Here is a 14716-nt window from a genome sequence, read left to right as displayed (position 1 = left end):
AAAATCAATGACAATGTAATTTGCTTAAAAGGATCATGTTTGAAAATATTTTCAGATAAGTATGCTACTGCAAATTTAAAACATCTCTTGAAAGATATGTGTCAGGCCGGGGAGATAGCTCAGTGGACTAAGTGCTTGCCTGGCAAGCAAAACCTCCTGAGTTCAATCCCTAGTACTGCAAAAAAGAAAAAAGAATGTGTGTACACCTTTTTGATATACACATAACTTCTCCAGACCACATCAATTAAAAGAAGAAAACTACTGAGGAGTCAATCCAGACATGAATTTAGGGGAATAGTAATCCCCTAAAAGAGGGAATTTAGGGGGAAGAATTTTCTCCATGGGGAGTAGAGTTCCTAGCACAGGACATCAGAGAGCCACCATGAAAACGCACACTTGCAGAACACTATAGAATCATGTTCTCCAAAAACACATTTTATAAGGTAACCAAGACTTGAGAGGCTTCCACTGGCTACCCACATGTGAGTGTAATTATCCAGGAACACAAGCACCAGCCCAAAATGTCACAGCAGACAGGTCAGCCCCAGCACAACCTGTGCCGCCACACACTGGCCAGGGACATGCCAACACCACTCCCCAGATGACAGGCTGGAGTAAAACTAAGGCAAGATTGTGCAAGGACATCTGTGATCAGAAAATAGGCGACAAGAGGTCTCTTTCTGTAAGAGAGGACGTGAGAACTGAGAGATAGAAAGATCAAGAAGCAGCATTGTAAGAAATATTTTTAAAGAACAAAAGAAGAAGGGAAAAAGTTATATTTATGTACATATGCAGAATAGTTTGGATAATTGTACTGCTGATTTCTGCTGGTCTTTTGAAAGAACAGTTAATGCTTAAAATTTTTTTCTTCTTATTCTTTTCTTTCTAATATCTTACAACTTTTTTGTTGTTTTGTTTTGTTTTGCATGTTTATATCTGGTACCTTAAACAACTAATTTGAATATAACATCATGCAATACTGGAACCATTGAATTCCTATTACTTTGTTTAGTAAAATATGTATCATTGCTAATGCTTTTTTGTTTTTTACTATTTTGTATTCTTTAAAAAATAAAAAAACTTCACACAATGAAACAATTTTTTTTTTTTAAATTAAGTATATAAACTAGGAAATGCAGGGCTGGGGATATAGCTCAACAGCCTAAGCACTTGCCTGACAACACAAGGTCCAAAGTTCAATCCCCAGTACCCACAAAAAAAGAAAAAAAAAAGGGAGTGCAGAATACAAAATCAACATTTTAAAAAAATCAGTAACTTTTCTATATGCAATTGACATTAGTGTCCCCAAAAATAACAATTACAGATGAACCTCAACAAAGAGGCAGGGCCGGGGAGATGGCTCAGTAGAATAAGCGCCTCCTTGGCTAGCGCAAGAGCCTGAGTTCAATCCCCAGTTCCCCCCCAAGAAAAAAAAAAAAAAAAAACAACCACAGAGACAAAAGGCCTCTATGTGGGCCGGGGAGATGGCTCAGTAGAATAAGCGCTTCCCTGGCAAGCGCAAGGGCCTGAGTTCAATCCCCGGTTCCGGGGGGAGAAGAAAAAAAAAAAAAAAAAAAAAGCCTCTACAATGAAAATTACAAAACACTAAAGAAACTCTAGAAGATGAAAAGATTCTCCATGTTCTTAGGCAGAATTAATATTGTGCAAACGGCTATAGTAGCAAAAGTAACCTATAGATTCAGTGTAATCCCCATCAAAATTCCAAAGACATCTGTCACAGAATTAGAAGACTCTAAAATTTCTATGGAAACACACAAAAGCACACCAAAAACAATGCTTAGCAAAAAGAACAAGGACAGAGTAAGCACAATACCAAGTTCCAAATAATGCTACAAAGACACAGTAACAAAAGTAGCATGGAACCAGCATAAAAACAGAGACGAACACCAATATAATAGATGAGAGAACACAGACACAACATAAGGAGAAAGAAGACTGTTACTATAAAATAAAAAGAGAGTTTGAGGAAGCCCCAAGAAGACGGCAGAGTGGAAAGCAGCAGAGGAAGAGCCTAAGTGTTGCCATCCAGAATCTCAGATATGGAAAACAGGTTTGAGGTTGGCAATCATGAAAAGAAAGAGTCCTTAAAAATAAAGGGACCAGGGGGCCAGGGAGATGGCTCAGTGGAATAAGCGCTTCCCTGGCAAGCGCAAGGGGCTGAGTTCAATCCCCGGTTCTGCAAAAAAACAAACAAATAAATAAATAAATAAATAATTTAGAAAATAAACAGATAAATAAAATAAAGGGACCAGGAAGGTGACTGGGGATTCAGCTCTGCCCTGGAACACTTGCCTAGCAAGCTGGAAGCCCTAGGTTCGGTCCTCAGCACCCAAAACAAACTATAAACCTCTCCTTAAAAAAAGACATAATGCAACCAAAAGCTCCACCCAAAACCTTGGTTTAGCTGGCCAGATAGCTCAATGGACTAAAGTGCTGCTTAAGTGGACCTTCTGCTTGGGGCCCCCCCTCCTGTGCCTCTCTTGGATAGGAGCTTTCTTTCCCCCCAGTAAATATATTCTGCTCATAAAAAAAAATTAATAAATAAAAAGCACCTGCTTAGGTAGAGAGCAATGGCCGTTCAATCCTGGGGTGCTGTGCCCAGCCCTGCCCCACAGGGCATGCTGGGCGTGGTGGCATACACATGTAATCCTAGCTCTTGAGAGGCTGAAAACAGGAGACTCAGGAGAGTCTGATCTAGTAATGAGACCCTGTAGACCCAGTACTAAATAGAAAAAATAAAAAAATAAAAGGACTAGGGCTGGGGAGACAGCTCAACAATCTAAGCACCTGCCTGGCAAGCACAAGGAACAGGTTTGATCCCTGGTACCACATGCTGTGCCAGCCGCAGAACCCTGAATGCACTAAGCAGTCACTGAAACCAGGCATGGTGGTGCATGCCTGTAATCCCAGCACTGGGGAGGCTGTGACAGGCAGAGCACTACAAGTCCAAGCTGTGTAGGGAGGCCCTGTACCAGATAAATAAAAGATGAAAATAATTAAAAATAATAATAACAACATAAAGGAATGATGAGAAATCATTGTAGCAGCTGCTAGATGAGGCAAAAGAGTAACTTCAGATTGACTGGAGTCAATGAAAAAGAAGATTGCACAAATAATATGAAAAAACTGTTCATAGACACCATGGCAGAAAACTTAAATTCGACACATAGGTAAGTGATACATACAGAACTCCAACTAGCCATTATCAAAAACAATCTATAGGCAGGCATATCACACTCAAAGTTCCAGAAATTCAACCAAATAATAGAATATTCCAAGATTTTAGGAAAGAGAAACAAATCACCTATAAAGGAAGCCCATCAGAATCATAGCTGACTTCTTGGCACAAACCCTCAATTCAAAGAAAGCTTGGAGCGAAATATTTCACATTTTAAGGAAAACAGCCTTCAATCCAGATTGACGTATCCTGCATCTTTCAAAACTGATGGAGAAATAAGATACTTCTATGACAAAGAACATCTTAGGAAATTTATGACCACTAAGCCAGCACTCGAAAATATTTTAAAGGACATTCTAGAAAGAGATAACAAGGACTACAACTCCATGAACCCAAACAGAAGAAATACACCAAGAAAAGATAAAAAAAGGGGGAAACAAACAATAGGGAAAAGGGGGCCAGGGAGATAGCTCAGTAGAATAAGCACTTGCCTGGCAAGTGCAGGGTCCTGAGTTCAATCCCCGGCACCACATAGAAAAAGAAAAACAATAGGGAAAAAAATGACAAAGATAAAGTCAATAAAATTCAGTTATAACCATCAATGTTAATGGTCTCAATTCAGCAATCAAAACATAGAGCCTGGCAGAATGGATCAACAAGCAAGATCCCACAATATGCTGCATACAAGAAATACATTTAATTCAAAAAGAAAATTAAAGGCTTAGAGAGATAGCTTGGCAGTCTAAGTGCCTGCCTGGCAAGCATAAGGACCTGGGGTTTGATCCCTTTTACCACATTCCATGCCCCGTGCCAGCCACCAAAACTGGGCATGGTAGTACATGCCTGTAATCACAGCACTGTGAAGGCTAAGACAGAAGGATAACTATGAGTCGGAGCTGCATGGTGAGACCTATACCAAATAAATAAATAAATAAACAAACAAATTAATAAATGATTAAAAAGAAAATACAAATGAAAGTCAAAGAACAGAAAGCAATACTGCATGCAATAGAAACCCATAAAAAGGCAGGGGTACCTATTCTATTTGCAGACAAAACAAGTTTCAAGCCAAGACCAACTGAGAAAGTTAAAGAAGTTCACTATATACCCGTAAAGGGAACAATCCAAAAGGAAGAGCTAACAATCATAAGTACATATGCAACAAATAACAGAATATCCAACTATATAAAGCAAGTATTAACAGACCTGAAAAATCAAATAAGCACTGATACAATTGTATTAGGGGATGATAATATCCTACTGTCACTAAGACAGATTAACTCGACAAAAAAGCCAACAAAAACATATTATAATTGAACCAAAATTTTGAACAAACGGACTTGGATGTCTACAAAGCATTCTACAGCACTTCAGAATATACATTCTTCTCAGCTGCACACAACACATTTTCCAAAACAGACCACATACTAACCCACAGAATACGCTTACATAAATGCAAAGGAACTGAAATTTTCCCATGCATATTATCAGACCAGACCACAGTGCAAAGAAATTGAAAATCAATGACAAAAGAAACCATATGAACTTCATATACATACAAAAATTAAATATCACCCTCCTAAACAACTAATGGGTCACAGATGAAATTAAAGAAGTAGAAAGTTTCTACAATTAAAAAGGGTCAGCAAGATAGCTCAGTGGACTAAGCACGAGACCAGGGTTTGACCCCCAGCACCACATGTTGTGCCGACCCCACCCCTTGGTATGTTGAACTTGCCCCTGAGACCACGAGTGGTGGCACACGCCTGTAATCAATAGACCTAGGACAGAAATTTATAGCAGTGAATACACATATCAGGAAAACCGGGCCTGGGGAAATAGCTCAGTAGAATAAGTGCTTGCCTGGCAAGCGCAGGGTCGTGAGTTCAATCCCCAGTACAAAAAAAAAAAAAAAAAAAGGAAAAACAGAGCAAGTAAAAATAACTTAATGGTGAACCTCCAACTTCTAGAAAAAGAAAAGCAGGCTAACACAAAAGCTCTTAAGAGGGAGGAAATTATAAAGGTCAGAGTAGAAATTAACTCATTGGAGACTAAGAATACAATACAAAGAATCAATGAATCAAAGAGTTGGTTCTTTAAAGGATTATATAAAATCTACAGAGCGGGAAAATTTTATTCTTTTTACTCTTATTTTTTTCTTTTTAGTTTCTTATGACTTTTTGTTGTTGTTTTGTTTTAAAATTAATTTTGCACACGTATATCTGGTAACCCAAACAACTGATGTGAAGAGAACAACATGCAATTCAGCAAGCACTGTTGAATTCCTATTATTTTGTTTAGTGAAATTTTGTGTCATTTCTAATGCTTTTTCTCATTACTATTTTGTATTCTTTATTTTTTTATTTATTTATTTATTTATTTATTTATTGTGAGAGGCCAGCTCAGCCCACCAGGGGGCAGGGCTGGCTGGCATGTGGTGCTGGGGGATTGAACCGCGGTCCCTGATGCTTTTGCCAAGCTTGTTCCAAATAGGTGCTTTAGACCACTGAGCCATCTCTCCAGCCCAAAAGTGTTTTCTTTTCTTTTGCGGAATCAGGGATTTGAACTCAGACCCTTGCGCTTGCCAGGCAAGCACTTATTCTACTGAGCCATCTCCCTGGCCCCTTGTATTCTTTAAAAAATAAAAATAATTTTAAAATAAACTGGACAAATCCTTATGTAATCTTATCCAACAAAGGAAAGAAAAGTCTCAAAGGCAAACAATTAGGAATGAAAAGAGTCAAATCACAATAGACCTTGAAGTAATCAAGAAGATCATGCACACCTACTTTATATTCTAATAAAATGGAAAATGAAAAAGAAATGGACAGATTCCTAGATTATTAATTACCAAAGCTGAATCAAGATGATATAAAAATCCTAAATAAACCAATATCCATTAGTGAAATCTAAGATGTAATTAAAAATCTACCAACAAAGAAAAGCCCAGGCCCTGATGGATTCACTGCTGAATTCTACAAGAAATTTAGAGAAGCCTAACACCACTACTTCTCAAACTCTTTAATGAAATTGAAAAGGAAGCAATACTCCCAAATTCATTCCTGGAGGCACGCATTACCCTCATAACAACACTGGAGAAGGGCCTGACTAAAAAAGAAAATTACAGGCCAGTGTCCCCAGTGAACATAGATGCAAAAATTCTCCATAAAATACTATCAAACAGAAATAATCAGATCATCAAGAAGATTATACTTCATGACCAAGCAGGATTCATACCAGAGATACGTAAGTGGTTCCACATACGTTAATTAACAGATGTAACGGACCATATTAATATTAACAGAACCATGGACAAAAATCACGTGATCATCTCAATAGACACAGAAAAAGCTTTTGACAGAGTCTAGCACTCACTCATGATAAAAACCCTACAGAAAATTGGAACAGATGGTCTTAATCTTAATCTGATAAAAGCCATCTATGACAAACCAACAGCCAACATCATGCTAAATGGACAAAAATTGAAAGTTTTCTCTCTAAAATCAGGAACAAAATAAGATGTCCACTGTCTCCACTCTTATCCAACATATTCCTGGAAACTTTAGCCAGACCTATTAGATGAAAGAATAAAAGGAATAATGATAGGAAAGGAAGGAGTTGAACTATCATTATTAGCAAATGACATGATACTCTACATAGAAGAGCCCAAAACCTCCACTAAAAAACTGCTAAATTTAATAAGCAAATTCAGCAGTGTAGCTGGATACAAAGCCAACACTCAAAAATCAATAGCCTTCCTTTACACCTTACACAAATAACAAATTCACTGAGAGACAAATTAGGGAAACAACACCCTTGACAACAGCACCTAAAACAGTGAAGTACCTAGGCATCGATGTAATGAAGGATGCAAAAGACCTCTATGAAAAGCACAGCACTCTGAAAATGGAGACTGAAGAGGCTATCGAGAAATGGAAAGCTATTCCTTGCTGCTGGGTAGGAAGCTCCAATGTAGTGAAGACAGCCTTACTTCCAAAACTGTTATACAGATTTAACGCAATTCCAATCAAAACTCCAACAGCATAACTCACAGAATTAAAAAACGTAATTGTAAAATTTATTTGGAACCAGAAGAGACCTAGAATAGCAAAGGCAATTCTGGACACAAAAGGTGAGGCAGGGGTTTTCACAATCCCTAACTTGAAATTACACCATAGGGCTACTGTGAGAAAGACTGACTACAAACAACCCCTCCCCCAAAAAGGCACAAAGATCAATGGAACAAATTAGAAGATGCACACACAACTACAGGCATACTCAGCTACCTGATCTTTGACAAAGGGGCCAAACACATTCACTGGAAGAAAGATCGCCTCTTTAATAAATGGTGCTGGAAAAACCAGCTCCACACAGGCCAATTAAAATTGGACCCATATCTTTCACCACATACTAAACTCCATTTGAGATGGTTCAAAGATCTAAATACTAAACAGAAACATCAAATCTGCTAGAAAATAGAATAGATAAAACTCTTAAAGACATCGGTGTAGGCGAAGACTTTATGAATAAACCCAGATCACACAGAACTACCACAAAGAAACAGCTGGGATCGCATCTTATTAAACAGCTTTTGCACAGCAAGAAAAACCACCAACGGAGTGAAGAGACAGCCCACAATGTGGGAAAAATGTTTGCCAGCTGGTCCTCAGATAAAAGATTACTATTGGGAACATACAAAGAACTCAAAAAAATCAGACCTCCCAAATTTAAAGACTCAATCCAAAAATGGGCATCTGAGATGAACACACTCTTCTCAGATCAAGAAATACAAACAGCAAATAAATATATATATAAAAAATGTTCAGCATCACTAGTTATTCAAGAGATACAAATGAAAACCACACTGAGATTCCATCCCATCCTGGAAAGAAAGGCTATTATCAAAAAAATCAAACAATAAGAAATGCTGATGGGGCTCTGCAGAAAAAGGAGCCCTTCTCCACTGCTGGTGGGAGTGTAGACAGTATAACGCCTGTGAAAATCAGTGTGGAGATTCCACAAAAAAACTAGGATTGGTGGGCCCACTTGACCCAGTTATTTCCCTTCTGGATATCTTCATAGAAAAATTAAAAACATCGTACCACGGCGACACATGTGCACCCACGTTTACAGCAGCACAATTTGTAATAGCTAGAGCTCGGAAACAATCCAAGTGCCTGTCAACCAAGGCCTGGATAAAAAAGAGGCAGTCTTTTTATACAATGGAGTACTACTCAGCCATAAAGAAGGACAAGCATTTATAGGTACATGGATGCAACTTGAGACCATACTCATAAGTGAACTAAAGCAGACGCACATGTGTGAACATCGTACTGTCTCCCCAGTGGGAGAAGCTGGAAGAGCAAGATCCAAGGTGTACAGCAGACATTGTAAAGTGGGAAGAAACTATTCAAAAGGGAAGAGTAACAGGGATGAAGAAAAGGAGAAAAGAATGCAGATAGATAGATAGATAGATAGATAGATAGATAGATAGATAGATACAGATATATATGTATATGTATTTGTATACACAACGTACTTAAAATATACTAATTTCTCTCAGTTCATTGAAAAGAAAGGTTTGTATTAATTTTATTTTGACAATCAAATGCCTAAAATTATTCAGTATTCTGAATAACTAAGTTAAAGATAATACACAATGTATTAACCACTGTTACTCTCCTATTAATTTGTGTTGAAATTTTGGGGGTTTTTTCCCTTTAAAATACAAAGAAAAAAAATAAAATAAAATACAAAGAAATAATACCACACAACTACAGCCAGCTGATTGTTGACAAAGAAGCAAAAACTTAAACTGGAGAAAAGAGCCTGGGGCCAGGGAGATGGCTCAGGGGAATAAGCGCTGGCAAGTGCAAGGGCCTGAGTTCAATCCCCGATTTCGCCCAAAAAAAAAAGAACCTCTTCAATAAACAGTGCTAGGAAAACTGGCTAGCTAGATGCAAAAAAGGAAAACAAGAGCCCTGTAGCCCTGCCTCACTCTATACCAAAAACAATTCAAAATGCATCAAAGACCAAGTGTATAAGACCTAAAATTGCAAACACACACACACACACTAAAAGAAACAATAAATGTTCATGAAGCTGAAGGAGAAAGAAGGAACACTGCTGGAGGGACGTAAATGAACACGGCCACTATGGAGTTACCACACGACCTAGCTACGCCACTCACTGGGATGTGCTGGAGAACGAACGCATACCACAGGCACGCTGCTGTACAAGTCACCTCAGCCAAGATGCGGAACACGCCCAGATGCTCATCACGGAATGAATGAATAAAAAAAGTGATCTCTACGCACAAGGGAATACTACTCAGCCATAAAGAGGAACCCGTGGAATTACAGAGTATAACGTTAAGTGACATAAAACAGACCCAGAAAAATAAGCGTCATGTGTTTTTTCTAACATATGTAACCTAGAACAAAGGACATGAAAATAGAAGGAACACTATTTAGACAGAGAGTTATTAAGGAGGAAAGAGGACAGGGCTTATGGGAGGGTAATAAAGGGATAGACACAACCAAAATATATGCACTGAACCCAGCATTTTATAAAATTAATAGGTAGCACCAAAACTATATTTTAAAAATAGGTAACAGAGATGCCTCCTCACTTAGGAAGTATAACACATATTGAACATGGTCAATAGAGTTGGCTCTTCATAAACAAAGCTTCTGATTCACAGTCAGCCCATGTGGGTCACCTACTGCGCAGTCAGACCTACGACGGTTTACCTTGATGGAACACATGCAAACTCCTTTTTCCTTGTTCTTATTCTCTAAGCAATACAGTGTAACAACAATTTACTTAGCATTTACACTGTATTAGGTGTAATCTAGAGACAGTATAAAGTATACAGGAGGAAGAACTAGGCTCTATGCAAATGCTGCACCAACTGATATTAGATACCAGGGCATCTGGAGATTTGGTACTGGGTAAGACACTGGGGTCCTACACCAGCCCCAGCAGACCCTGAGGGATGACTGTATTCATAAGTGGCAGTTGAATAAGTAGTCATCAGGCCAGCTGAGTATGAACAAACCCGCCTGGGCAGGGCAAGATACAGCACTGTGTTGCTGCCAATTTTAAGGGTTTTCTATGAAAATTAACCATTGATTGCTTGGTTTATCCACTGTTATGGTTTGTATCCAGTTGTCCGCCCAAAGCCTCATGTAAATCATGTGGCGTTTGCCGCTTGAGGAGCAGCAGGTGGCTCGAGGGGCGGGGCCAGAGGGCCAGGGCGGCACTTGAGGGGCGGGGCCAGAGAGACATGAACTATTAAACTGACAGCATGAGCCTCTGCCCCCTCTCCAGGCCTGGTGGCTGCTCTTGGAGGTATAGAGCAGATCATCCTGGACACAGCAGCACCCCAGCCTCTCTTCCAGACCCTGTAGCGCAGGACAGCAGTGCCTCGAGGTCTTGCTATGTAATTCAGACTGCTTTAAACTATGAAACCTCCAGTAACTGTGAGCTAAATAAACCTTTCCTTCCCCAAGCTTGAGTGTCAGGTATTTGTCCCAGCAATGAAAGAAGAGTAACCAAGACATCCATATATTGATTACCTAATACCTATGACTGAGCCAAAATAATCACTACATTTTCTTCCTAGAGCCAGGAAAAATAAAAAGCAAGAGAACTTCAGTAGAGCAAAGTTATTACAGACTAAACCGCCCAGCAGCCTGGATTTAATGGGCTCTGGCCATGACACAATTGTGCCATTCAACACACATTCTACAGCCACTTACCGTAGAGGAAGATGAGTTTTTATCGGGCGCTGCATATCGGAAAAAGGTCCCAACTTTGTCCACAGACACGGGGCTCACTTGCTCCCAGCCATTCACTCTCACTTGCAGCTGGTGGATTCGCAGGTCATGGGTGTGTCTGTCAGGCAGAACACAGAAAAGGATGTTAAGCGCAGTCTTAGAAAGAAGAAAAGTAGAAGCCAAGATCTGATCTGATTTACTGTATAATGATATAAAAACCCAGTGAGCTAGGCCTTCCGGGAATTAACTAGAGCAGAGGCAATCAAGAGAATGCTTTAACTGGGTCCTGTGCTTATGGCACAGATTTCAAGATCTGGAGCACTTAAGCCAGGGTGGTTATGTACCCTCCTCTCACACGACCTGTGAAATCTGCACACTAACGAGGTCCTACCAGCACCTGTCCCAACCTATTTTATGACAGCATAAAATAATGATGTCAGTGAAAATCATTTTACAGGGGTGGTAAAATGTACTAGCAACTTAATCGCACATATAACTATACTCTCAGAAAGGCATAATTTTTTTCTTCTTGGTTCCTTTGTTATATATCCTACTTCTTCCAGAACCACATTCAGTTGGCTCAGGCCCAACAGGACGACAGATGGGGTGGGGTGTACAGCGCAGAGCCCTCAAGAGCTTCATGCTGAAGTGTTCGGCTTAAATTGAAGTAGAAGGCAGTGGGCAGACAGGAGGAACAAGAGGAAATTGCACATTTAATTCTATTTTAGGTTTTGCCTAATTCAAGCCAGAAGCCTGAAATGGGGAACTGAATTTGAGGCTAACAGGAAGAGGGGAGGGAGACACAGAGGGGTACAGTGTGCCAAAGGGGAGAAATGCCAGAAAAGGCGTCTATTTTGGTCTATTCAACCAGAACAGTGGGACTTGAAATGGGTTACAAAACATGGAACCTAAAGTAGGAATGACAAAGAGGTCAAGCCCCTTCTGAGACAAGAGGCTGTCCTCATTCTGAGATCCTGTCAGCAGTCCTGTGGCTTCTCCTATGACAGTGTGGAAGGATAGGACAACATTTGCCACTCATCCCTAGAAATGCTACAGTGCCTTCCAGAGACACACACCCAACACTGGGCTACGTTTCCCCCCTGAAAGCCTCCAGAGAGTACAGATTCAGAACCTGTGCTGGCCAGGAGTAACAAGCAAGGGGTAAAGCTACCCAGGAGGAAGCAGCACGTGGCACGGGAGATGCAGGCACGCAGATCTCAGCTCCGTGACGGGCACATGACTACAGAAGCCTGAGGCCAGTCTCCTCAATTTTAGCTCAAACTTCCTCTTTCTGCACACCAACTCTCAAGTTATTCATAACTGCATGGTCCCTTCACTGAAAGGGTTTGCAAACAACTGGATACTTCAGTGGACGTATGAGGGCTCAATAACAAGATATGCAGGCTTTTTCCACATTTACTCCAATTCTTTGGCCAACTACTATAGCCAGCAGTCGTTTGGCCAACTACTATAGCCAGCAGTCGTCTCAGACATCTTAGTGCCTCTTTTTCCATTTATTTATTTATTTTGTATTTTAGGGAAGAGTCTACAGGTGCTCAGGGTCTCACTACTAGATTGGACTCATAGTGATCTGCCTGTATACAGCCTCCCAAGAGCTGGGATCACAGGCACAAGCCACCACGGCAGGCCCAGGGATGAAACCCCTGGCCCCCGCACCTGCTTGCAGGTGCTTTAATCCACTGGCCTATTTACTTGGCTGGCCCTAATGCCTCTTCTTCCTGAGACTATCTGCTTGCTAAAGTGCTGTGTAGAACACATCAACAGTAAAATTAAAATCACCATGCTTTGAAAAACTTTTCAGACCAGCACATCACCACTGGATGTGGAATGAACTTGAACATTTTGATATAGCCAGACTTTGACCAAATGAAACACATCTTCACATGGCAAGTAAATGGACCATCAAGGGAAAGAAATGTATTTCCAAGATGACAAGCCAGTGTCTATTTTTAGAAGGAAACAGTGAGACACCATTTACATTTATTCTCATATATTTAGGGAAAAGAATAAAAATCCATACTTTACCTGTGTCTTAACTTTCCTCTGGCTTCAAATTCAAAGGGAATCTCTTCACCTGTGAGGACTTCGCGCCACTCACTGACATTGTGAGTGTCATCTAGGAATGCCCCATTCCCTTCCGGAACCATCCCTGGACTCCCACTGTGAGACAGAGCTGCCCTGCAAGCAACCGGGAAAGAGAAAGATACCCTCGGCCATCTTCCTCACTCCCTCGTGCAAGATCTCCATGCTGCGGAGCAAAGAGGAGGCAGAAACCTTGCTAGAAAAAGATACCACAGAATGTTGGTCACTACGGGCATCTTCAGGGTCAGTCACAACTTACCTGAATTTTTAGAAACAGATGAAAGTTGTCACTACCCACTCACTACTCTAGCAGCAGAGTCCAGTATGTGTCCATCATGTCATGATTTTTTTTTTTCCAGTTTAGCAATTGAAACTAGGCCCTCACACTGGGCTACATTCCCCAGCCTCTTTTACAGTTCTTTATTTTGAGACATGGACGTCACTTATCTGACCAGGCTAGCCCTGAACTTGCAATATTTCTACCGCACCCTATGAGAATGCCAGGATCACAGGCACACACCATGCCCTACTAAGGCAGACTTTCCAAAAGAAAATTTTATGTAATGAGTTTAACTCTCCTACAGGACATTACAAGGCTCGGAGAAGGTGGAGGTAATCCAGTTTTAATGCTGTTGATGCTGTGACCATTTGATGAACTTCAGGCCCTAAGAATACCATGTATTTGGAACACTGAGCCAAGATCTACACTAATGGAGAATTGCCAGAAAAGGTTTTCTGTTAGCTTAGGTAAACTCTTATTTGTTCTCCAAACTCTGCCCAATTCCATGAGTTGAAGTATGTTTCAGATATGGAAGATAATTCTTTAGGGACTGAGGAGGATGGTGAATGCTCTCAAATAAGTCATGGGAAAAAAATACAAGAGGATTAGCTTAATAACCATGTCTAGCTTCTTTAAAGACAGTGACAGCATATGGAAACCGAGGAGACGCCCCTCCCACACACATCTGTAATTTGCCTGCCTTATGCTTTAAACATAATGTATACCAGGATTGAGATCAGAGCTTAACAATTTCCGCACCAACTTACTAATCCAATACAACCCCAGAGGTCTCAAAGGGCCCCAGCACACGTGGCTGGATGGCTGCAAGACTTTAGTGGCAGAGACGAGTCTGGGGACAGTTTTGAGTGCTCTTACCTGGTGGGTGTGGTGGTTAGGGTGGCAAACCACAAAGTACACCCTGTGTGGTTTCTCAGAGCAAAGGGGACAAACGGTTGCCGGCGCTTGGGGGTCTTCACCTCTGCTATGACAAACAGAAAAGGCTATTAACATGCGCTCCTATCTGTGTGGTGGCAACCCTCCCTCTACCCGGAGGCAGGGCCCCAAGTTGTCTCTTACGTGAAGGAGCTAAAGGTACAGGGTCAGGGAGATGGCTCAATGGAATAAGTGCTTCCCTGGCAAGCACAAAGGCCTGAGTTCAAGCCCTGATTCCAGAAAAAAAAAAAAGAAAAAATATATTAATATATAAATAATAAGTAACAGTATTTGAGAATCCCATACACGGTTTAATTAGGGATATACCACCCCCATCCACAGCCCCAAGTCTCCCACACTTTTTACTGGCCTGAGAGGGCATCAGGAGCAGAATTTGCTACAGTCAGGAAAAAAAAAAAA

General features: G+C 40.6%; 1 protein-coding gene across 7 annotated transcripts in view; it reads right to left on the bottom strand.

Moving 5' to 3' along the window:
- Vps13d (vacuolar protein sorting 13 homolog D) overlaps positions 1–14716 on the bottom strand; it is a 262979-nt gene that overhangs the window by 140876 nt on the left and 107387 nt on the right. For 5 of the 7 annotated variants that reach the window (XM_004639663.2, XM_023699490.1, XM_004639664.2 and 2 more), the window contains 3 exons: positions 14240–14345; positions 13027–13179; positions 10963–11098 (listed from right to left, as the gene is read on the bottom strand). In XM_004639663.2, coding sequence (XP_004639720.1) covers positions 10963–11098; positions 13027–13179; positions 14240–14345 — 395 coding nt within the window. The remainder of the gene's footprint in view (positions 1–10962; positions 11099–13026; positions 13180–14239; positions 14346–14716) is intronic. The other 2 variants (XM_004639662.2, XM_023699489.1) reach the window with 1 other exon arrangement.

Source organism: Octodon degus, unplaced genomic scaffold (genome assembly GCF_000260255.1).
Source record: "Octodon degus isolate 3935 unplaced genomic scaffold, OctDeg1.0 scaffold00113, whole genome shotgun sequence".
NCBI classification, from domain to species: domain Eukaryota; kingdom Metazoa; phylum Chordata; class Mammalia; order Rodentia; family Octodontidae; genus Octodon; species Octodon degus.
This window is presented reverse-complemented; position numbering and strand designations above follow the sequence as displayed.